Raw genomic sequence first — 26,165 nt, 5'->3', positions numbered from 1 at the left:
AGGTTTCATCTCACATCCTGTAAATTGGCCAAAAAAGAAAAAATAACGACAAGACCTAAACATTAGCAACAGCCAGTGTCGGAGGTAAGAAGATTGGCACAATAATGTATTTTTGGAGTTGGTGAAATGATGCAATCACTTTGGAAGGCAATTTGAAATTATTCAAATAAAGTGATTAAAAATCCATTCTCTTTGCGCTAAAGACTCTTGAGGAAAACATCTATAAGAAAAAAAGTCTTCATATATATTCCAGAATATTTACAGCAACTTTTATTTTGTGATAGACTTAAGAATCGGGGTAGGGGGGAATCGATGCACATCCATTGTGGAATAAATATCTAAAGAAATCGTGGAGATAGAACAGAATGTTGCTGTGCTAGAACGGATGCTGGTGACGCATCAAAAGCAAAAGTACTACAAAAACCGCTGCAGCGAGAAGTCAGCGGAGCCAAGGAAATCGCATAGGAAGCAAGGTCAATGGAAATGGCAACAAGTCCAAAGGAAATGTCCCCGAATTCTAAAGATCCAAGTGGGGCTTTAAGTTGGAGATGCGGGAAGGACTACATTTCCCGTGAGGCTCGAGGCTCAAGAGGACTTCCGGCCCTCGAGACGCACGGAAGGGAAGAGCTGGGATCAACCGGAAGCACTCTCACCGACAAACCGCCGGACGGGTCAAGATTTTTCCTCCTGGAAATTCTTTGCTAGTCGGCGCGCGCCGGTCGGGAAAGCAGGAATGGGAAGAGTGGAAGGGACAAGAAAAGGGAGTATGCCAACCTTTGAATGCACCTTGCGTAAGGCCGGCGAGTTTCCCCGGCAGGCATTCCGGGTCCCCTGAGGAACAGGCCGAACGACCTTTTCTCCCGGTGACTGTAACGGAGCGGGACTACATTTCCCAGCAGGCCCTGCGGGCAAAAGAACTACGCTCCCCAGAAACCCTTGCGTGACCGACCTAGTCTTCCGGGCCCTCCCCGCCGTCTCCAGAAGCTATGAGGGCTCGGTGGGCGCCGGGGCTTCTTCACGGGGGCCTCTCGGGGGCCCTTTCCCTTCCCGGGAGACCCGTCGGCGGAGCGGGCGGCCCACTGGCCCCGTGCAGAGGTGAGAGAAGCCTCCCACCGCCCGCGAGCCCGGGCCGGCGGGGCCCCGGCACCGGGAGGAGGGCGGCGGTCCGTGTGTGGGGGAGGACCCGGGGCCGGGGCCGGGCTTGGGGCACCGTCCTCAGTGGCCCCGGCCGGCCCCGGCACGAGCCTCGGGCGGACCGGGGCCGGCCGTGACAGGGACAGGCGCCGGGGGCAGCGCGCGGAGCCAGAGGCCGGAGCCGGGCCGGGCCCTGGACCCTGCAGGCCCGGGCCGGGGGCGCTCGTCACGGCCGCGGCGAGCATCCGGGGAAGCGGCAGGTCGGAGGCCGCTCACGAGCGCGAAGGTGACAGCATCGAATAGAGCATCGTCCCCTTCAGTTAGGAAGACAAACGTTGTACCCGGGTTTGGGGGGGCGGGTAGGAAGATTTGAGGTGGGGCCCACTTCTTCTTGTGGGGAGGAAGTAGGATGGACAAAGGGTGTAGAAGTGGTGGAAAGAAACACAAAAGTAAACAAATTTGGCTAGAACAAAGATGGGAGGTAGAGGTAAGTTTGGGCCAGGTTGCGGAAGGTCCTAAATGCTAACTTTAGAAGCTTTGATTTTACTAGGCAAAGCATAGAAGCTTAAATTTGACATTTTTACTTAAAGGGTTATTTACAATAGTTTAAGGACACAGTGAAGCAGAAGATGAAGCAATTCATTATTAAATTCCCAAGGGAGAGAAGTATAAATTTAACCTTTATTATAGTCACGTAGATTGGAAGACAAAGAGTTTGAGTTTATATTCTGCTGGTACAAACACAATCTGGAATTGAAAAGAGAGACTGCTCCTAGAACAGGGGTTCTTAGCAAGCATGGACTTTTCTTTTTTAGAATTTATCTTCTGCACTTCTTGCATTTAAAATGTTCTTCTGAGGAATTCAAGGCTTCACCAGATTTACAGAGGGTTCCATGGCATGAAAAATATTAACTCCTATCCTGAAGTTTTTTTATGATTGTTGGGAGATGGGCATGGAACTCAGGGCTAAATGAAGATTTGGATAATGAATATGAGCTCAGAATGTACGGAGAAATCAACCATGCATTCTTACTAACATTGTCTTGGCTTCAGAGATTTTGTATTCCAAAGTCTGCCTAAACCAGAGTCTCTTCTACAAAAACAATCAGCAAATGTTTATCTGGGTTTTTTTTTTTTTTTAATTTTAAGTGTCATTAATGGAGAAAGCTCCTTCTGGGAAAGCTATTTACACTTTTGTTCAGCTCTACTGATTAGGAGCTTCTTTCCTTATTATGAGCCAGAATTACCTTTTTCCATCTGTTCATTTCCACAGCCCTTCTGTTATCTGATTTGGATTACCCCTAAGGCTGCTCCTGTCCAACCATCCCCAAAGTTCTTCTGACTGATGGTTATGTGGCATGATCTTTGATCCTCGAATAATCCTGATCACTATGGTCTTTAATGAGCTCCTGCTTGTTAATTTATAAAAGTAAACCTGATGACTCCATAAGAAGTCTGAAAAGACACAGTCACCTCCTCAGAGTGCATATACTATCTAGTAACAGGGTCTTAATTTCATTAGACAATTTGGCTTCTCTATCAAACTGTTGACATTGATCTTGCAGTGAGCAAACTTTCAGTAAGTTAATACTTTGTGCCTAAGCCTTCTCTCAAGGAACTGAGCATCTAATGGGGGAAGCATGCCAACAACTATGTACAAACAAGATTTAGATGGGACACTTATGTGGGCAGTCTCAGAAAGAAGGCATTAGTATTGAAGAATGGGAAAGACTTTTTGCAGAAGGTGGGTTTTAGCTAGACTTGAAGAAAGCCATGGAAGTTAGGAGGTGCAGAGGCTGGGGTCCTAGGGGAATCTGGGAGCCACTGAAAACATGAAGGAACATCAGGAGGTCACTATCCCAGAATATCCTGAAGGAATTAAGATGTAAAAACACTAGAAAGATCAGAAGGGACAGGATATGAAGAGCTTTGAAAGCCAAGCAGGATTTTATATATGATCCTGGGTGTAGTAGGAAGCCCTTAAAGTTTAATGAGGTGCTGATATCTTATTGTCTGATTTTTCTATCTCTTATACTTATGTTTCTTCCTTAAGGATATGATTTCTCTCATCACATTCAATTTGGACCAATGTATACCATGGAAACAATGTAAAGACTGACAAATTGCCTTCTGTGAGGGGTGGGGGAAGTAAGATTAGGGGAAAAATTGTAAAACTCAAAATAAATAAAATCTTTAAAAGTTTAATGAGGAACAAAGGGAATATGGTCAGACCTGAGTGAAGAGTTTGAGGAAAATCAGTTTGACAGCTGAGACTGGAGATAGGGAGACCAACAGGACCCCCCCCCCACACATCTCTTTTAAATCAACTGTTCATTAGCAGCACTTCCTTAATCCATAGTGGTGAAGTTGGTTTTAATGTAAACAAATTTATCCTTATTAGTATTCTTATTCTCTTCAGTCTCTGAGGTTAGCTTTGATCTCTTCTTTAATCTGTCTGTGCTACCTGTTTCTCTTTGTGTTATGTTCATTTTTGTCCACATTATAGAAAACATAGGATCTGATTTCAGTAACATGTTTTTCACCTGTCCAAATTTCACCCTAACTCAGGATCCATCTGATCTTCCCTGAATATACCAACTGTATATAGCAACTGTACTACAAGGAATATATACTCTGAAGCACACGTAAATAATCTAATGGCTCTGGAATCTCAACACTGTGCATCACTATTCTTTCCAGTGATGAAGATCAGTTATATATGCCTGCCCATCTTGCATCCTTCCCAAATGTTTTCTTTGTAGGGTTTACCCAATACTCTGAGGACCTTTGTTACTTTGACCTGATGTCACAAAGAAACCAATGTAATACACAGACTGTCTATCAATCTCATGCTCTCTCCATGTGCCATCCCCCCATCTTCCTTTTCACTCATACATTTCTAGATGACATCCTTTATTCAACTTCTGCACATTTCTGTCATAAATGGAAGGATCCATTATTCTATATAAGACCTTTACTGCATCTGAGATTAGAATGTTTCATTACTCAAAGCTATGTAAAAACCAGAATAATATTGACATTAAAAAATCATTTTAGGAGAATTTGGAAGTTATTAAAGGAACTTCACAAAATTTCAACAAAGGCAATAGAGCCCACTCCTATTTAGTTCTGGCCCAATTCATTGTCCATGTATGTAATGTCTGCCCAAGATATACTAATGAGCTTTATATTTTGGCCTTTTATCTACATATCATAATCTGAATTAGATTTATTATTATTTTTTTTTTAGGTTTTTGCAAGGCAAATGGAGTGGCTTGCCCAAGGCCACATGGCTAGGTAATTATTAAGTGTCTGAGACCAGATTTGAACCCAGGTACTCCTGACTCCAAGGCCGGTGCTTTATCCACTGCTCCACCTAGCTGCCCTAGATTTATTATAAGATTAAATCTTTATCCTATTAGTTATTTCTGTAAATAGTTAGGCAAAACTCCTGAGTTGTCAGGTTTTCTGGAGTCTCTACAATGTCACTCACAAACCAGAGGATATGAAGGCCCTCGCCATGTCTAGGAAATTCTACTTTAATTTCTATTTTGTTTCTCTTCCAAGACCCCAATAAATACTTTTTGGCAAGAATGAATCTTTCTAATTTATGCTTTGCCTAATAATTATGCTTAGGAGTTGTTAAAAAATGTTCTCTCTGTTAAATCTTTTCAAGAAATCTTGAAATATCTTAACCTATTTTCTAAGATTAATGGATACTTGATTTAGATATAAAGGGAGTTAGAAGTAAATTAGAAGAACATGGGACATATCTCAGATTTATGATTAGGAGAAGAATTTATGACTAAATGAGATAGCATAGTGAGATTGTAAAATGGATGGTTTTGATTACATTAAATTTAAAAGGTTTTAGTTCATGAATGTAAAAGAGTACTATCCATTGTTCTATAAGAAATGATGAGCAAATAGATTTCAGAAAAACCTGCAAAGACATCTATGGGCTGATGCTGAGTGAAGAACATTGTACAGAGTAACAGTGATATTGTATGATGGTCAGTATAATAGACATCTCTTCTCTGCAATATAGTGATCAAAAACAGTTCCAAACAACTTGTGACAGAAAATGCCTTCAAAGTCTGAATGAAGCTCAAATCATACTTTTTTTTCAATTTTTTTCCTTTTTCACAGTTTTTCTCTTGTTCTGATTATTCTTTCACAATATGACTAAATGGAAATATATTTAATATGGTTGTACATGTATAATCTATATCAAATTGCTATCTTGGATAGGGGGAGGTAGGGAGAAAATTTTTCAAAAATAAGTGGTGAGAACTATATGTAATTGGAAAAAATAAAATACTATTAAGATTTTAAAAAGTTGTAGTATATGATTGTGATGAAATACCACTATGCTGTAAGAAATGATCAGATTAATTTTAGGAAAACATGGAAAGACTAGCATGAAATAATGAAATGAGCAAGACCTAAGAAAATGTTTTATGTAATAAAAACAATATTGTTCCAAGAATAATTGAATAAATAAGTTAACTGAACATTATAAATATTCAACTATAAAAGAACATGCTATCTACCTCCAGAGAAAAAAATTGATATATAGAAGTATGCATTGGATGGTGATCTCTAATGTGGGGTGGGAAAGGAGGGAGACAATAACTTAAAATGCAACAAATTAATAAAATTTTGAAAAAAGGTATCTTGTTTAATTTTGATCTCTTCATGGGAAGTAACTTTAAAGCAATGTTTTGCTTTCCAACTTCAAGCATTTTTTTTTTAGGTTTTTGCAAGGCAAATGGGGTTAAGTGGCTTGCCCAAGGCCACACACAGGTAGGTAATTATTAAGTGTCTGAGACCAGATTTGAACCCAGGTACTCCTGACTCCAGGGCCGGTGCTTTATCCACTACACCACCTAGCCGCCCCAAGAATTTTTAACATTAAGGGTAGTGAGATTTTCTATGCATTAGTCAATTGTGTGATAAAAAAGATATGGCCTAAACTAGCTGAATTTCCTATCTGTGGTCTCTTTAGTTTCTATCTCCAATCCAAGCATATTTAGGACAATAATGTTTGAGTGATGTAATACAACTCTGCTTTCCTCAGTGGTGAAAAGAGTTGCTAAAAATCTTTGCAGATTTCCCCCATTTTTCTATTTTTCATCCTTCCATTTTAATCTTTAAATGCCCTCAGGTTAACATTGCTTATTATCTCTCTCCAGTCTTTCTTTAAACTGACTTCACCCTCCACTGCTTCTCTCTGGTTTTTCCCTTATTAGTCACACTGTGAAAGAAGAATCAGAACAAAAAGGGGAAAACCACGAGAAGAAAAAAGCAAAAAATAAATTTAAAAAGGTGAATATAGAATGCTCTGATCTGCATTCAGACTCTATAATTCTTTCTCTAGATGTCAATGGCATTTCCCATTGCATGTTTTTTAGAATCATCTTTGATCACTAAATTGTTGAGAAGAGCTAAGTCTGTCATAGTTGATCCTTGAACAGTGTTGCTGTTAAGATGTATAAAGTTCTCCAGGCTCTACTGTATTCATTCAGCAATAGATAATATTATTTTAGTTGATATCTGCGCCTCTATCCATCTGTCATTTTTTGCCATCAATAATTTAGTTAAATAGGTCAACCTAGATTTGATTTAATTGAATAGGGATGGTAAAACAAGACTGGCCCTCTAAATTTCTTTGATACAGTGTACTCTCAATGAGGCACTTCTCTCTATTGCCTTCTCTTCAGCTTAGAGCCTTGGAGAGCTTCCTAGAGCACTGACTTGCCCAGATTTCAACAGCCAGGCTGTGACAGAGATGGAATTTGAAGCTGGATCAGTCAAGTTAAGAGGGCAGCTCTGTACTTCTTATAGGCTTTCACTGTTGCTCAGATATAAGGTAGCAGCACAGTTAAAAATAACTTGTTTTCAACAAAAAATTATTGGGATAAAAAAGTGAGAGACCACTAAATGCTATTTTGACTTTTTGATAAATCATTTTCATAAGAAAAACCTGACCCATACATAATCTCTCTTTTCAGGTTTGCTGACCACTAGCTCCAGGAAAAGTTACAACATTCGGAGGGTAGACATAGCTCCTTTAGAGCAAAGGAAGTTAAATTTTGATACCCATGGATTGGTTCAGGATTTGGAAAGTCAAGGTGAGAAACCATTTATTGAGTACATACTTCCAAAGATGAAATAGTATTAAAGTCATATAATAATCTATTATCTTATCAAGTTGATTATGATTCATAGTATCATTTCTAAGCTACAAAAATTTATAGTGTGGCATAAAGTTCTATTCTGATAATCGATTTATTACTTTAAAAATACTAATACTTATTCCCTGCCCACAGGATTCGAGAAAGCACAAGCAGAAACCATTGTCTTTGCATTAACAGTTCTGTCAAATGTCAGCCTAGACACAATCTATAAAGAGATGGTCACTCGAGCTCAGCAGGTAATTGATTATTTATTATTTATAATATGTTAAGCCAAAAAAAACTCCTGCAAATAGTTCACTCTGCTGCCCTTTAACTTTTTTTTTAGTCTGTTTCCTATAAGATGTAAGATACAAAAATTCCTCCTCCTGGAAAACCCAAGTACATAATTAAGGCAGTAAAACAGATCTGTGGATATTCAGTTTTTAGAAATTAAAGCCTAGAATACTTAGAATAGTGGTTCTTCAATTTAAGAAGGGGTTGAGAAAATATAGAAATAATTATATTTCGAACTGAAAGAGATTTTGGAAATCACATAATAGCCAAACCCTACCCCTATTTCATTCTCATTTTACGTATGTTAACATGTAAGGACATAGAGTTTAATTGATTGCCTAGAAGCACATAGCTGATATAATTATAATGACCAAATAGAGCCCCCTGCCGCCCCTGCCCCCCCCCCCCGAAAGGGGTGAAAAAAAAATCTAAGTGGTAGACTGTAGGTTGGACTTTGTTAATGTTTTAGTTGGTTTTGTTTGATTGCATTTTTACCCTTTCTTCTTTGATTCTTTGTTTAAAGGAATGGCTTAGTTAGAGATTAGAAAGGAGAACATTTAATAAATAATCACTTGACTTCTTTATTCTTTCAAAGATCATACAGCTAATATCTCTGCCCATTAAGTCCTTCATATTTTAAAAGTCCCAAGTACATGTTTCACATTAGTTAAAGCTTTCTGCCTGCTTTTTATGGAATTTTAGAGCTGGAAGGAAACTTAGAGATTATCTAGTTCAAATATCGAGAGGCTAAATTAAGGTAAATATCATACAGATCTGATTTAATTACTTTATAAGTATTCATCAAAGCAAATGCCCTTTGATATATCCAAATAAAAATAGGCATTTGACCTAATAGCCGTCAATTTTGTACAGTGATTACCTAAGTTAATCACTAAACTAACTGATGGTTTCATCTTTTGCATAATGATTTGTTTGTTAACCATGCATTAATTGGTTCTGACTCAGTGTTATACAATATTTTCTAAAGAATGGAATCTGTTATTACTTAGAATTATATTTCAAAGAATATTTTAAAATGAATTCTGCCCTCCTTAGTACTGTAATCCATTGAAGAGATAGGAAGATTTTATTCTTATGACATTTTAATACTGTCTTGGGCTGTGGAGTGTACTCTGCTCTTTAAAGTTTTCATTTAACTTTTCAGGCTAAACAGACTCAGAATTGAAAGAATTCAAACCCTTTATTTAAGTTGCTTTTAAATTTATAAATGTATTGTTAATTTAGCAATTTTTTTTTCACAATTTTTCACTGTGTGAGGAAATAATGATATAATAGGAATAGTATTGACCTTAGACATGAGGGTCTGAATCTTCCCTCTGATATCATTTGTCTGATTGTGGGCATATGACCATCTCTAAAACTCAGTTTATTCATCTGGAGAATGGAGGTAATGCTGATAGTACCTACCTCACAGAGATGTCATGAGGATCAATTAGGAATTGAGGTTAATTTGCTTGGGAAAGAAAAAGGAAGACTCATCTGAGTCATGAGATCTTCATTTTAAGTATTTAAAGAACTATATTTGGGAAGGGGGTTAGAGTGGTTATTTTTGGCTTCAAAGGCCAGAACTGGGAGGAGTAATGGTGAGAAATTGCAAAAAGGTAGATTGAGGTTTGATATAATGACAATGTCCTAACAGACCCAGAAGTAGAATGGGCTGTCTCAGTGAGAAATGGACTCTCCCTCACTACAGTTTTCTTCAGGCAAAGGGTACATGACCCTATGTCTTCTATTGTTGAGATTCTCATTCGGCTATGGATTGGACTAGACAACTTCAGAGGGTCCTTCCAACTCTGAGAGTCTGAAGTCAAATGAGAAAATATTCATCATGATTAATAGTAATAATTGGGGAAACAGTTCCCCATAGTGTTGAGAAATTTTGGAGAAGTTGAGGAGCTGTTGCTATCTTCAAGAAGCTTACTTAAAACAGCTTCATAAAGAGTTCTTGCACAGGTAATGCTCATATATTTGTTAAGTGTATGTTAAATTTGTTAAATGTATGAAAGTCCTCTAAGAGGATGCTGTTTCTTAATGACAGTTGTGTTGCTGTTTAAAGTAATTTGAATCTTTAAAGTGATGCAGTTAGGGGTGGTTAGGTGGTGCAGCAGGGTTCTACCAGCCCTGGAGTCAGGAGTACCTGGGTTCAAATCCAGTCTCAGACACTTAATAATTACCTAGCTGTGTGGCCTTGGGCAAGCCACTTAACCCCATTTGCCTTGCAAAAACCTAAAAAACAAAAAACATTAAAAAAAAATAAAGTGATGCAGTTAAAAAAAAATACCCTTTCCCATTACCTTCCAGAGGTAGAAGAAGGAATACCAAATTTAGAATTGTCAAGAAACGTTTTATGATTACTCTCTGGAACTGTTTCATATGCCTCGCTATCATGAGTTGTAGCATATTTGAAGTAGTTCAATAAGAGGTTGCTTGACCCTAGTGTCTAACAAAGCTGCTATCGACTGTTAATTTTCTTGACTTTAAAGAGTGGGTTTTTTCCTCAGCCTTTTTCTAAAGGAGTAGGATTACTTCTCCATTTGTTGAATGAATGGTAGACAGTTCCTTTATACTGAATATATGTAAGAATACCCTTATAATATTCTTCAACAATAAAATTACATCACCACCTGTTTTTTTTTTGTTTTTTTTTTTTAGGTTTTTGCAAGGCAAATGGGGTTAAGTGGCTTGCCCAAGGCCACACAGCTAGGTAATTATTAAGTGTCTGAGGCCGGATTTGAACCCAGGTACTCCTGACTCCAGGGCCTGTGCTTTATCCACTGTGCCACCTAGCCGCCCCCTGCTTTTCTTTTATTAGAAAAATGAGTGTATTTTTGTAATAGACTCTCATACTGTTAATTTTAAGAAAGATAAGAAGTATTAGAATGGTAATATTTTATTAGCCAAGTTTCTTTAAACCAGTCTTATGATTTAACTTGTTATCTTTTCTACTACTTGTAACTGGTATCTCTAGCTGGATAAAGCCTTACAAATGCCACATGACTTCCTTGAAGGTGGGTTTGGAACCACCTTTTAAAATGTTCTCTCCAATATAAAGCATAGTATAAGGATGCCTAATAAATGATCCATAAACTATCCAGCTGAATTGATGCTTAAGGTGATCAGGCAAATACATTCCAACCAGTTGCTTAATTACCATTTTCTGACTTTCATATAGCACTTTGGGAATTCCTATTTTGTTATCCAAAAGAAATGACAAATCCATGAAACTTACAAGGCAACTGGATTTATTTCAAGAGAAATGGATATGCAAGTGGGACTCCTATGCAAATGCAAAGAATTCATAATCCAGACAGAAGCTTACATATTTATGAATTTGCAACAAAGGGGTGAATGCTAGACAACAACCCCTCCCATTTGGGAGTGGAATGGGAGGAAGAAAAGAGTGATACAGATTGAGGAGAAAGGACTAATCCCCTCAAAAAGGGAAGGATAAAGTTGAAAAAAAGAAAGAGGGAACTTAAGAGAGGATGGCAGAAACCAGTTTTCTTCCCTTGGGAACTACCTGTCTATGAAGATATAATGATTTGTTTATCTACAAGAGTCCCAGCTACACAGTTTCTTAGTCTGGTGAAGCTTGACTGGCACTTGCCTTGATTCCCAAGGACAGACCAGTCCAACTTTGGTTGCAAACAGCAAATTATGTCAACTCGGGGTGGGGGTGGGGGTGGGGGTGTCTTTGTGCCTGATACTTTTAGAGTGTCCTTCATACACCAAATCTAGTATTTCTATAAAATGTGACTGCTCAAGAAGACAAGTTCAGAGAGCTTCTTAACATCTTTTAAGTAATAGCTCGTGTTTCTGTAGTGTTGTAAGCTTGACAAAGAGCTTAACTTCATAAACCTATGAAAAGCAGGCAGTATAAGCATTACTCTTGTTAATTTATAGATAAGGAGATTCAGATGCAGAGAGTTTGTGACTGTATGGTTAACCAATAATTGTGAATCAGGATTCAAATCCAGGGCTTCTGAGTCCAGTTCCAACACTCTACTTTTATTGCTTTTCTGTCTTATGATAGGATTGCTTTTACAGCTAAAGAAGTGAATTTCAAGATTATTCTCTTACACTCTGATGAAACCTAGTCCTTTTTTTCATTCCTAGAAAATACTCTTACCCACTTTGGTATTTATATTCCCCAAATTTGACATTTATATCCCCAAATATATAACAATTTTCATATTTATTACTGTTCTTCAGATTATCAAAACAGTATGATTTTCATATATGTTAACGAATATTCTAATTTCCATGAATAGCATAGGGCCTAGCAATTTTATTGTGTGGTTTTTATTATTTTATTTTTCCCCATTTATATGTAAAAACAAATTTTAACATTCATTTTTAAAACATTAAATTCCAAATTCTCTCCCTCCTGCCCCAGCCCCTACACCCCTCCTTGAAAGCAAGCTATTTGATATAGGTTATAAATGTGTAGTTATTCAAAAGATTTTCATAATGGTTAAGACCCCCCCCAAAAAAAAAAGAAAACTTCAAAAAATTTTTAAAAGTTACCTTCAATCTGAATGTAGACACCATGAGGGGATGAATAGTATTCTTCATCTTTATTCCTTCAATATTGTCTTGGTCACTATTGCTGAGAAAAGTGAAGTCATTCACAGCTGATCATCCTACAGCATTGCTGTTTCTTTGTACAGTTACTTTGTACACTACATTTCACTTTGCATCTGCTCATGTAAATCTTTCCAGGTTTTTCTGAGAGTCTCCTGCTCATCATTAAAATTGCAGTGTAGCATTCCATCATACTTAACGTACTGCAATTTGTTCAGCCATTCCCCAACTGATGGGCATCCCTTCAATTTTCTATTCGTTTCCCCCTGAAAGAACTGCTATAAATTTTTTTTCATCTCTTTTGGAATACTGTTGGAATGGTAGAGTCATTGCTAGGTCAAAGGGTAGGCATGATTTTATAGCCCTTTGTGCATAGTTCTAAATTACTCTAATAGAATGGTTGAATCAGTTTACAACTATACCTACAGTACATAAATGTCTCATTTTTCCTAGCTCCCCTTCAACATTTATCATTTTCCTTTTCTGATCTATTAGCCAATCTTGGTTGGTTGGTTCTTGTCCTTTGTTATCAAAGAAAATCAAAATGATATCACTGTTTTGAGACAAATTACAGTGTGTCCAACTATGGCAAATCAAATCAACATGAGCTCAGAATGCTCTAAACTTACAGATGTCACATTTCCTTTGAACTGCTTCAATTCTGCCTTATAGAAGTTGTAGCACCCTTACTGATGAGGGCACACCATGCTGGGCTGCCCTCTGATAATGTCTCCCAAACTGTACAGTCAGTTCTAAAGTACTTCAATAAGACCTTCAGGGTGTCTCAGTATCACGTCTTCTGAATCCCTTGTAAGCACAGCTCTCCATAAAATAGTTTTCATAGTTGTACTCTCTGTAGTAATGTTGGAACTCTAGGCAGTTTAGTTTGAGAAAGGACCTTAGTGTCTGGTATCTTCTCCTGGCAGGTGATCTTCAGCATCTTCCTAAGACAGTTTTAAATGAAAGCAATTCATTTTCCTGATATGGTGCTGATAGACTGTCCAGGTCTCACAGGCATACAGCAATGAGGTCAGCACAACGGCTCTGTAGACGTTCAGTTTGGTAATCAGTCCAGTACCTCTTCTCTCCCACACTTTCTTTTGGAGCCTCCCAAATACTGAGCTAGCTTTGGCAATGCATGTGTCAAACTCACTGTCAGTATGGACCTCCCTGTAAAGGACACTGCCAAGGTAAGTGAACTTGTTCATAGTACTCAAAACTTATCCATTTGCTGTAATCAGTGATTCTACATATGGATGGTGGGGTGCTTGTTGATGTTTTCTTGATGTTAATTAGACCAAAATTAGCAGAAGTAGCAGAGAATCAAGTGATATTTTGTTGCATCTCAGCTTCAGAGGCTGTATTGAGGGCACAATCATCTACAAACAAGATCATGTACCAGCATGATCATGTAATTTGGTTTTGGCTTGTAGCCTTTTCAAGTTGAAGAATTTGCCATCAGTGTGGTAGCTGACCTTGAGGCCATGTTCATCCTCATTGAAGATGTTTGATAACATGGCTGAAAACATCATGCTTAAATGCTTGAGAGCAAGAACTCATCCTTTTACTGCATTGCTGATGGGGAAATCTCAAGAGCATCATCGTACACTATCCAGAACCCAGGCAAGCACATGGCATGAAATTGATGAACAATACCAATGAACTTTTTTGGGCAACCAAATTTTGACAAAATTTTCTATAAACCTCCGCAATTGACAGTATCAAAGACCTTGGTCAGATCTACAAATGTTGTATTCATTTATTGTATTCAGACCTCTGTTCTGTTCCTGGCATTTTTGTTGGAGTTGTCAGGCAGCAAATACCTTATCAGCAGTTCCTTGACTCTTTCTGAAGCCACACTGACTCTCAGGGAGGTGACCATCTTCCAGGTGAAGGATCTTACCAACAATGACTAAAAGAGAAATACCCTGTGATTGTCACAGGACAGTCTATTCCCTTTACCTTTATAGAGGTAATATAATTCATGGAGGCATCTTTGAATTCTTGGGGGATGACCTCTTCATGCCATATAACCTGGAAAATCTAATCTAATAGGTATAAGGTGGTACCTCAGAATTATTTTAATTTGCATTTCTCTGATCTATATAGAACCAGAAAAAAATTTTTAATACAGCTGTAGATCACATTGATATAGCACTGACAACCTCAATTGTTCATATATTTTGATTATTCAACAATTGGGGAATAGGTCTAGCATTTCTTATTTCAGTGTATAAATACTGTATTTTTTCTTAGGAAATTACTGTCCAGCAATTAATGGCACATTTGGATTCAATCCGGAAAGATATGGTCATCTTAGAGAAAAGTGAATTTGCAAATCTAAGAGCAGAGAATGAGGTAATATAAACATTTAAATAATGATACTTATACTGAATATCACAAAAGATTCTGTTTAAAGTAACATCTTTAACAAGATAAGTGGAAAAAATATATTTAATAAGAATATAATATAATAAAGAACATCTGAATCTTTATGTTTAATTTATAGTTGTTGACAGACATACAAATATACGCATACACAGATACACGGACATACATCTCTATAGTTACAGTTTAGGAAATTTCTCCAGCCTTGTGTACATTTATTACTTAACTAATATCAAAAAGATTTCATCAAACTCCTATTTCAAATTCATTTAAATTTTATACCTAATGAAACATTTTAGTTTTCCATTAATTTTCTCTGTCCCCCAAAGAGAAAAAATATTTCTTTACTTATCAGATTGAGATTTTCATTTCAAATAAAATTATAATACAAATTCTCATCTTCAGAGAATTTCTGTGATTTCCCTTTTTAATCATGGGACAGCTCTATTGTAGAAATCCACTGATTGAACATATTTTTTAGTAATTTTATGTTTCAGAATCGTCTTTTGATTAATAATAACATTCAGTGGTCTCTTTTATACCTAGAAAATGAAAATTGAACTAGCCCAAATTAAACAACAACTAATAGTAAGTAAAAAAAATTTGCTTTTACCATACAAGAATAAATTCTAAATTCCCAAAAGAGCAAGATGTCATTTTAAAATATACTCTTCATTTTCTTTACAGGATGAAACTACTCGAATGAGATCAAATAATAAACTGGACATAAACCTAGAGAGGAGCAGAGTGACAGATTTAGTAATATTCATTTAAGATTTCTTTCCTCATTATTTGTTCTTTTTCGTTTCTTTAATTTTTAATCTTTCTGCATTAAAATTTTCAGTTTACAGATCAGGAAAAGAAACTTATGGAAGCAACCACTGAATTTAGCAAAAGGGTAAGTTAGCATATGTTTCCTAATTAATTATGAGTATAGCAAAAAAAAAAAACCTAAATTATGCGTATAGCTTTCTTAGATCCATTATTTGTTGTTCCTTTCTGAGTTTAGGGTTTTTTGGTTATTTTATTTTTTCCAATTACAAGCAAAGATAGTTTTCAACATTCATCTTTTTGTAAGCTTTTCAGTTCTACATTTTTCAGTCATCCTCCCTTCCCTTGCTCTTCCCCATGGCAGTGAGTAATCTGATAGAAGTTGTACATATACAATTCATGTTTAACATATTTCCATAGTAGTCATCTTGTGAAAAAAGAATTAGAATGGGGGGGGGGATCATGAAAGGGGAAAAAAAAGTAACCTTTGCTCTGCATTCAGACTCTGATTTTTTTCTCTGGATGTAGATGTCATTGTCCGAAGCAGGTCTCTTGGGATTGTCCTTGATCTTTAAACTGCTGAGAGGAGCTAAGTCCATCATAATTGATCATTTCAGTGTTGCTATTAACTTTCTCCTGGTTCTGCTCACCTCACTCAACATCAGGCTTTTCTGAAGTTCCAGGCCCTCATGATTTCTTAACTCCATTACATTCATATAACCATAGTTAGTACAAAAAGAGTTGCTTTAAATATATTTGTGCAATCCTGGTAGTAGTATTGCTGTGTAAATGGTTTTATGGCCCCTTTGGTCATAGTTCCAAATTTCTCTTCAGAATGGTTTAATCAGTTCCAAACTCCACTAGGGGCACATTAGTGTCTCATTTTTCCTACAGCCTCTTCAGTATTGATCATGTTTCTTTTTTTGGTCATTTTAGCCAATCTGATAGGTGTGCATGAGGATAGGGTTTCTTAAACTTAATTGTCTAATAAAACTCCAGGTCCAAAACGGGATTAATTTTCTTTCCCCTAAATTCTCTCCCTTCTCTTCCTGATCACTGTATAGTGCAACAGCATCCTTCCAGGTCCTCAAGGCTTACAATCTAGGAATCATCCTGGATTTCTCATAATTCATATCCAGGCTTTTACCAAGAGCTGGTGATTCACTTTTGTAACATCTCTTCCATACACCCCCCTTCTCGCGTGTATAGAACACTATAGAGCACTACCTGTGGAGTCAGGAGTATCTTGAGCTCAAATCCAGCCTCAGAAACTTAATAATTGTCTAGCTGTGTGACCTTGGGCAAGTCACTTAAGTCCATTGCCTTAAATAAAAAATAAAAAAATATACACTCCCCCCCCCCTTTCTCTCCTCTGACACTGCCTCCATCCTAATGCAGGCTTCATCACCTTATACCTGCATTACTCCAATAACTTGCTTTTGGATCTGCCTGACTTAAGTCTTTGCCACATTCAATTCATCCCTCATTCAGCCACTAAAATGATTTTGCAAAAGCACATCCTGATCACATCACCTCCTCCTAGGTTAACTCCAGTGACTTCTGTTACCTTCAGGAGAAAATACAAAATGCTCTCTTTCTCTTTCAGAGTTCTTTGTGACCTAGTCCCCTCCTAATTTTCCAGTCTTTATATACCGTGCATCCCAACTCTTTAATCCAATATCAATAGTCTCCTGACTGTTCTATGTACAAGACCCACCACCTCCCAGTTCTAGAGATTTTCTCTGGCTATCCTCTCCTTCCTCTGCTCTGACTATTCATATCCATGACTTCCTTTAAGTTCTAACTAAAATCTCATCTTCTATAACCCCTCTTTGTTTTTTGGTTCTTGTGGCAATGGGGTTAAGTGACTTGGCCAAGGTCACACAACTAGGTAATTATTAAGTGTCTGAGGCTGGATTTGAACTCAGGTCCTCCTGCCTCCAGAGCACCACTGCACCACCTAGCTGCTTCTCTACAACCCTTCTTAATACTAGGGCCTTTGCCTTTTTGTTTCCTCTTTATCCTGTGTATAACTTGCTATGTATATATTTATAGGTTGTCTCCCCTGATAGATTGTGAGGTCATTGAGAGCAGGGACTCCTCATTTTGTATCCCAGCAGTCAGCCCAGGACCTGACACATACTAGGGGCACATATATGTTTGTTGATTGCCTGGGTTGTGGTTGGTTGGTTTAGTCATTCCCTAATTTATGGGTATCTCTAGGTTCCCATTCTTTGCAATGACAAAGAGCTGCTATGAATATTTGTGTATATATGAGTCCTTTTCTTCTTTCTTGCATTTGAACTCATCCTGAACCTTAAGAACCAAAACTCTTACCAGTATTTGTGCCTGCAGTTTTGGGTATTTATTTACATTAAGGCTGTTCTGAGGAATATTTTTACACTTTTTCTTTTACCTTTTCATTTTCCCTGACCACCTCTTCCTTGTGACTCAGGAGAAAGGTTTCTTTTGTCCTTCTCATTTGTTCTCTTTTCTCACCCATCATCTTGATGCATTAAATGACAAAGATTTGTTACTGGTCTGCAAATAAAAAGTTTTTCCTCTTTACTTATACCCAAAATCTAAACACTTGTGTGGCTGAACCTCCTACTTTCCTGAGGAAATGGCTGCAATTATCCTTTGTTCTTTTCTCACATCTTGATTTCCTTGACTTCTCCATAACTTTAATATCATTGACCTCTACTGATCTTCTTTCCATTTGTTTGATCATTCCTTCTCATTCTTCTTGGTTGACTCATCATCTGTCTTTTGCCTTAGAGTAATTGTTCCCTGGGGACTCTGTCCTAGATTTCCCTCTCCTCAATAAGTATGCTCTTGGGAATTTCTTCCTTTCTCCAGGTTTCAGGTGTCATCTTTATATGGATAACTGAAATACAGAATCCTGATCTCTTTCCTTAATTCATCTGTTGCTCATCAACTGTCTCATCTCCTAGTTTTTTAGGAGACAAATCCAGTAGTGAATAAGGCTGGCGAAGGGATTGGAAAACATTGCAAAATAAAAATGGGTTCAAAGAACTGGGGATCTTACACTTGAAAAGAATAGTCTTATGGTAAAAGAAAGATTTAATTTCAGTCTTTAAATGTTTGAAGAATTAGATTTTTTTTTTCCTGTGTAGTCTTAGAGCGCAGAATAGGATTAATAGGCAGATTAATATGGTAGATTTAGCATCACTTTACACAGGAAGTTTTTCCCAGGTAAGGAGTGGGCCTCAAACTGAAACTCACCACTTCAGGAGGCTTCCCTTGATGTAGGCTTTCAAACCGTGTCGTAGAACAGATTCTTGGTCAGGTATGAGTTGAATTTGTAAATGCTGTGATTCTATGAAGTGCTTTGTTCAGATCTAGATTTTGTGTTACATGAGAGGAGGTACTTTGTCTTACTTAATCTCTATCTCTCCTAGCATATTGTTTTGCATTTAGGAAAGACTCTTTGGCATTGGAGGACACGGCTGTTTAGTGGCAGGAAAAAGACTCAGGTTTCATGATTTCCCAGTGGAAGCTTTGTATGATTATACCTTGAGGCAGGGGAAGGACTCTATGATCTAATCTTCATATTTCTCCCAGCAGTTAGTACAGTGCATTGCATGCAGCTGGCACTTCTTGTTGTGCAGTAGAATATTTACCAGATAATTCTTTGTGTGACTTTTCCCAATACTTAGCTTTCCCAATGCTTTTAAAATAAAGAATTATATTTTTGTGTCAAAGAATTTAATTGTGGATTATGACAATTTAAAATAGAATGAAGAGATTGAATTAATAAAAATGGTATTTTCTATTTCAGGATACCCATATCAAAAACATTATTTCACAGACCAGGAATAGAATTGACATTGAAATTGCCTCACTAAAAACACTGATGGAGTCAAACAAACTTGAGACAATTCGTTATCTTGCAGGTGAGTGTTATTGGAGGAAGGGAATTTGATAATGTTTGTTTTTCCAGATACATACCATTTAAAGCTTAATCCAAGAACTAAAATGTATTGGTTTGTGGCAGGATGTAAAAATTCACATTTTAGGTTGTATTTCTAAACCACTTTGAAGGTTGATTGAGTATTTTTATCACAAGAACTTTTTGAAATAGGTAGTGAAATTGTATTGTACCTCTGTTTGATTTATAGAGAAGAAACTGAAAGGTTACATGACTTGTTCAAGGTTATTTTAGCTCAAAAGGGGTGGAACCTAGGATTCCAATTCATTCTTCCTGATGTCAAGCCTAGCTCTCTTTTCCCATCTAGTGCTCCTTTGTAGAAAGCACAGAAAGGTCCAGATGGGGCATATGGAGGCACAGATTTCCCATTCAGAAGAAAATTCCTAGTTATGGCTAGCTATACTAATATAACAGTGAAAAATGCCATTAGAAACATGTATGTTAGGGAACCATGATGTAGCAAAGCTTTTTTTTTTTTGGCAAGGCAATGGGGTTAAGTGACTTGTTGAAGGTCACACAGCTAGGTAATCATTAAGTGTCTGAGGTTGGATTTGAACTCAGGTCCTCTTGACTCTAGAGCTGGTGCTGTATTCACTGAGCCACCTAGCTGCCTGTAACATAAGCTTTTGATACTTTGGAGTGATTTGGTGTTTTGGATTGTATAATTAGTTGTTTTCCTCAGCCTGCCATCCAGGCTCAAGCTCTTGGGTTGTAAAGTTAGGTGCATTTTTCTTTTAATTAAATTTCACCATGTAGAGATCTCTGAAATATTTTACCTACCACTATTGAGAACTTGGAAGTATAAAAGAACTGAACCACCCTAAGATAGATATTTAAAACATTTATAAACATTTGTCAATTATGTGTATATTATTCTTCCACACTTTATATATTTCTTCGGGTACCTTTTGCTATTTTTTTTCCCCCTTTTCTTTTGTTTAGGAAGATTTGTTTGAAGTAGTACCAAGGATTCTTCTCCTCACCATCCAAATGTTATCATCTCTCAGGTTAACAAGCTTTTTTGGAAAACTTATTATAAAGAGTAACATGATCTCTTAGTAGTACCCTCCTCTCCCCCTCCCTTGGGTACTCAGAAGGGTTATGGTTGAGTCTTTGATTCCTAAGATTGGTGGCAATAATTAAACAGTAATTCTTTGTGCTTACTTATTTGGACATTATACTTTAGCAACCTCAATCCTTCTGAACACAGATCCAAATTATCTTTTAAAAAGCAAGAACACTAAAGATCATCTACTTAATTCTGATGAAGAGCTCTTAATTTTAGTGAGCCTATTTTTTAAAATTTAACAATGGTTCCTTAAAAGGCTCATTTCCTAGCCCATAGAAGATGGGAAATAGTGATTAAAAAAGAGAGAATGGAGGAGTGTTCAGAGCATATATATTTTTTGTTGCATTTTTTTGTTTTATTAAAGATTTTATTTTGAGTTTTACAATTTTCCCCCAATCTTATTTTCCTCCCCCACCCCCCACAGAAAGCAATTTGCCAATCTTTACATTGTTTCCGTGTTGTACATTGATCCAAATTGAGTGTGATGAGAGAGAAATCATATCCTTAAGGAAGAAACATAAATTATAAGAGATAACAAGATCAGACAATAAGATATCAGTTTATTTTTTCCTAAATTAAAGGTAATAGTCCTTGGTCTTTGTTCAAACTCCACAATTCTTTCTCTGGATACAGATGGTATTCTCCATTGCAGACAACCCCAAATTGTCCCTGATTGTTGCACTGTTGGAATGAGTGAGTCCATCAAGATTGATCATCACCCCCATATTGCTGTTAGGGTGTACAGTGTTTTTCTGGTTCTGCTCATCTCACTCAGCATCAGTTCATGCAAATCCCTCCAGGCTTCCCTGAAATCTCATCCCTCCTGGTTTCTACTAGAACAATAGTGTTCCATGACATACATATAGCACAGTTTGCTAAGCCATTCCCCAATTGAAGGACATTTACTTGATTTCCAATTCTCTGCCACCACAAACAGGGCTGCTATGAATATTTTTGTACAAGTGATGTTTTTACCCTTTTTTCATCATCTCTTCAAGGTATAGACCCAGTAGTGGTGTAGCTGGATCAAAGAGTATGCACATTTTTGTTGCCCTTTGGGTATAGTTCCAGATTTCTCTCCAGAAAGGTTGGATGAGTTCACAGCTCCACCAACAATGTAACAGTGTCCCAGGTTTCCCACAGTCCTTCCAACAATGATAGTTATCCTTTCTGGTCATACTGGCCAATCTGAGAGGTGTGAGGTGGTACCTCAGAGAAGCTTTAATTTGCATTTCTCTACTAAGTAATGATTTAGAGCAATTTTTCATGGCTATGGATTGCTTTGATCTCATCTGTAAATTGCCTTTGCATATCCTTTGACCATTTGTCAATTGGGGAATGGCTTTTTTTTAAAATATGACTCGGTTCTCTGTATATTTTAGAAATGAGTCCTTTGTCAGAAATATTATTTGTAAAGATTGTTCCCCAATTTACTACATTTCTTTTGATCTTGGTTGCAGCAGTTTTATCTGTGCAAAAGCTTTTTAACTTAATGTAATTGAAATCATTTAGTTTGTTTTTAGTGAAGTTCTTCATCTCTTCCTTAGTCATAAACTGCTTCCCTTTCCATAGATCTGACAAGTAAACTAGTCCTTGATCTTTTTATCTCTATAGCTGGACTCTTTGGGTTTATCAAACTGCACATTACTATAATCATTTCCTGCTATTGCACCTAGTCTATTCCACTGGTCCACCACTCTGTTTCTTAGCCAATACCAGACAGTTTTGATGACTGATGCTTTATAATATAATTTTAAATCAGGTAGGGCTAAGCCCCCTGATTTTACTTTTTTTTTCATTAAATCCCTGGAAATTCTTGAATTTTTATTTCTCCATATGAATTTAGCTACAGCTTTTTCTAATTCATTAAAGTAATTTTTTGGAATTTTGATCGGTAGGGCACTAAACGGGTAGTTTAGGTTTGGTAGAATTGTCATTTTTATTATATTAGCTTGACCTATCCATGAGCACTTGATGTTTATTCAGTTATTTAAATCTGATTTAATTTGTGTGAGAAGTGTTTTATAATTGTTTTCAAAACGTTTCCAAGTCTGCCTTGGCAAATAGACTCCCAGGTATTTTATATTGTCTGAGGTTACTTTGAATGGGATTTCTCTTTCTGGAGCATATATTCTTGACAGCCCTCAGATGTAAGAGCTAATGGTGAAGAAGATAGAAAATTCGCTTAACACTGTCTACTGTGTTTTATAATAATGGTAATCTTGCATTACCAAGAAACCAAGTTAAATTTTAAATCCTCTGTTTAAGAAGGGAAAGGAAGCTGTGTGTTTTGGCACATATTAATAATACATTATTGAAATAACAAAAACAATTACTCTAAATTAGATGTTAATATACTATTTGTATAACATTTTATAAGTTTCCTAGTGCTTTTGCATTTAAGTGTTGAAAAAGCATCTTATCAGAGGTCATCTTATCCTGCCTGTATTCAAATACAGATCTTTTCAACCACTTGATGACAGAAGTCATCCACTCCTTGTGAGCTTCTGAAGATAGGGTCAGAGGACTTCCTGTAATAGCCAAATCCAGTTTTAGACAGGACTAAGTAGAACTCTGCACCCGCACCCCCACCCAGGTCGCAGAGTTTTGCCATTTGGAGCCAGCATTATTCATTGCACTTTAGTAACCATCTCATTTGATAAATTTGTAGTCTTTTTCACTTGAGTAACACAGGATATTCAGAATAGAGCTATGATCTCATTGATCTAAGAATGCTGGCTGGCATAGATCACAACCCATCCAGACTGCCTGCCTCTGTACATTGATTTGCCATTTTCTTTCTCAAGTTCACTACAAAGCATCTTCCCATTGTGCTTTGGCATCTGTTGCTCATCCCATACTCATTATCATGTAACCAGATCAAGTTTTTTTACTCCTAGTTTTATATGGAATCCTTGACATAGAATTTTCTATAAAATTATTTGTAATGTCTTGCCTACACCCACTGTATACCCTTTCATTCAAAATTTTATAGTGTTGAGGGGGGGAAGGAAAAGAGAAAGACAGAGCAAGAGGAGAGAGAGAAAGAAGAGAAATATTTGCTATAAAATTTTTTGTAGATCTCTTGCATCTTGTCTTGTACTTTCTTTTACCCTTAAATGCCCTTGGAATGACTTTAGTTAGGTCTCTTAACCAGGTTTTCTGAAGGTTGTTTTCCTCAACTGCCTCTATGTTTCGTGACACATTAATGCTCCAAATCTTCTACTATCATTCTTCATAAGATTTCACAAATAAGTTTATATTGTTAAGTAGGATTACTCTTGCTTTCATATCTTGACGTGGAAATCAAGTGTTTGTTGAATAAACTGTTTCTTAGGTGTTTTTGGTCTTCTATGAATAGCAAATTAGAAATTACTTTAATTGTGCTTATGGCATTTCTTCCATCCATATCCATATTTCAGCAATAATAACTTGTTTAAATAAGTCTGCTTTTAATAATATGCCATAACTGCCTCATTTTTTATTCTTCTACTTTGTATTAATTTTGTTTTGTTTTGTTTTGACAAGTCAGTGGTCTGATTATTTGTAAAACAAGGAAAACTCTGTAAATTGTCCCATGATGATCATTGTCAGGCCTGCACTTCTCCCACATGGTCATCTTTAATGCTCCTTAGATGAGAAGGTGGAATACAGATCAGAAGGCTAATTGACTGACATCTTGGGTTTTTGCTTCCTGTTTAGTTGTAGGATAACAATGTTTATACTGGCAAAGTGACCATGACTGAGCTATGTACTAGTAATGATTTGTTTTTTTATTTACAGCTTCTGTTTTTACTTGCCTGGCAATAGCTCTGGGATTTTACCGCTTCTGGAAATAAAGCAGCTCCTCAGTATCACCACCAGCAGGAGAAAAAGTTGCTTTTTTGGTACATTTGAAGATCTTTACTTTTGGATAACACTTTGGAAACAGATTCAGTTTGGTGTGTCTCATTTCCTATTTGACTTTATTCCCTTATGCCAAAAAGTTGTCATTCAGGACCTAATTAAAGTATGGTGGAAAATTATTTTACAATTTAAACCTGCAGGTAGTTCTGCGTTGTGTCCTTGCAATAACCTATGTACTTAAGTAATTTAGGCATGGATTCATCTTGGACTGCTCATTTTTGGTACATATGAGTAAACCACTCCTCAAACTTAAGTACTTAGTGTATCTATATTCATTTTTTATCATGATCTGATAATATTTGTGGGAATTTTATTGTGGTTTATTTTACTAAGTAGTAAGATGTTTACATATTTAAGTAAAATAAAAGATTAGTCTAACTTTTTTACACATTGAATTTTAAATTTTAATATTTGAATCTGAAGTTTACTCTTAGTGACCAAAAACTATGCTTTTTAATGAAATGTTTCATATTCTCTTCAATTTTTTCATTTTTTGATTTTGTTTTATTATTTCTTGGTCTTTTATAATGATGTAACTTCCTCTTGTCCAATTTTAGTTTTCAAGGAGTTACTCTTTTCCATGGATTTATTGAATCTCTTGATTGGTTGACTTTATTTTCATTATTTTATTATTTTCTTGGATTGCACTTTCTTTTCCTAACTCTTCTTTGATCTCTCTTATTTGAATTTTAACATCCTTTTAAAGTCCTTCTAATAACTCTTTTTGAGACCTGTGACCATTTCGTATTTCTCTTAGAAAAAGGAATGGTTTTTTAACTTCATGATCTTCCTCTGAATATGAGCCCAGGTGGGATCTGGGGAACAATTTCAGTCAGAACTGTTTCTTCTTCTATGAAATAACACGTATCCTGCCTACCTCAAAATGTTTTACAATGATTTTTAAATCCTATGCTATTTAGAAATGGTATCTATGCATTGGAAGAATATGGATTAGGGTAGGACATGTCATTTTGAACTCTAGAAGATCTACATCATTAGAAAGTATAAGAATTTTTAATCCATTTTACTCTCTAGACTATTCTCCAGGTTTCAGTTTTTTAAATATTGAGAAGTGCTACTTTGAATTACTACAAATAACAAAAGTCTTGATGATAGACTTCCAGATTAGAGGGTTTTGTTTTATTTTGTAAAGAAAGATATGGTAAGCTTTTGGTTCGTTGTAAACTTAAAGTTACCACAAGATAGCATTAAAGTTTCCAAAACTTTTCTTTTACCTGCCTTTCGTCTTAAGTATGAAGACGAAAATCTTAGAATAGCTACAAGAAGTTGGAGAACACACAATCCTTCATGTTACTTTCTGATCTAGTGATCCCAATATGTTCCAGTGAGTTCAAAGATAAAAAGGTACCAGTGTACACTAAGATATTTTTAGTAGCTCTTTGTGTAATAGAAAAAAAAAAGTAGAACCAAATATGCCCATCAAATAGGAAGTTGTTAATTTATGATAAACTAATGTAATGGACTATTGCCATAAGAAACAATAATTCAAGGAGTTCAGCCATGAATGAAAAGCTATAAACTGATGTAAAGTGAAGTAAACAGACAGGAAAATAGTATATTCAGTTACTACAGCTCTGTAAATGAAAAGTCCTAAAAAAATCAAAATTGAAAACTAACTTATAACCCACCCTTCTTTGTAAAGGTAGAGACTATGGGTGTTTAATATTATCAGATAATGCTCATATTTCAGAACTTAAGATTTTTCATCTTGCTTCTTTATTATAAGGGATGACAATCTTAAGAGAAACAAGAGGGATAGCCTGGGAAATGAAGATGATGTGAAAACAAAAGATATCAACAAAATAATTTATAGAAATATTAATAGCTTAGTATAGAATTCAGGATT

At 36.5% G+C, this 26,165-nt stretch overlaps 1 protein-coding gene across 6 annotated transcripts; it reads left to right on the top strand.

The window, feature by feature from the left end:
- Positions 1–629: 629 nt before the first annotated feature.
- CCDC90B (coiled-coil domain containing 90B) lies at positions 630–24,551 on the top strand. Of its 6 annotated transcripts, none has more exons than XM_074217010.1 (9): positions 639–1,095; positions 7,149–7,268; positions 7,467–7,570; positions 14,469–14,570; positions 15,147–15,188; positions 15,288–15,359; positions 15,445–15,498; positions 19,174–19,288; positions 24,176–24,551. In XM_074217010.1, the coding sequence occupies exons 1-9, from the start codon at positions 987–989 to the stop codon at positions 24,229–24,231; spliced, it is 774 nt and encodes a 257-aa protein (XP_074073111.1). In that variant the 5' UTR covers positions 639–986; the 3' UTR covers positions 24,232–24,551. The 6 variants fall into 6 exon arrangements, with proteins under 6 accessions (XP_074073115.1, XP_074073111.1, XP_074073116.1 ...); XM_074217015.1 differs by lacking the exon at positions 639–1,095 and adding an exon at positions 1,169–1,420; XM_074217011.1 differs by lacking the exon at positions 639–1,095 and adding an exon at positions 1,517–1,621.
- The last annotated feature ends 1,614 nt before the right edge of the window (positions 24,552–26,165 follow it).

Source organism: Macrotis lagotis, chromosome 1 (genome assembly GCF_037893015.1).
Source record: "Macrotis lagotis isolate mMagLag1 chromosome 1, bilby.v1.9.chrom.fasta, whole genome shotgun sequence".
In the NCBI taxonomy this organism is placed as follows: domain Eukaryota; kingdom Metazoa; phylum Chordata; class Mammalia; order Peramelemorphia; family Peramelidae; genus Macrotis; species Macrotis lagotis.
The sequence above is the reverse complement of the archived record's forward strand: the minus strand, read 5'-3'. Positions and strand labels throughout refer to the sequence as shown.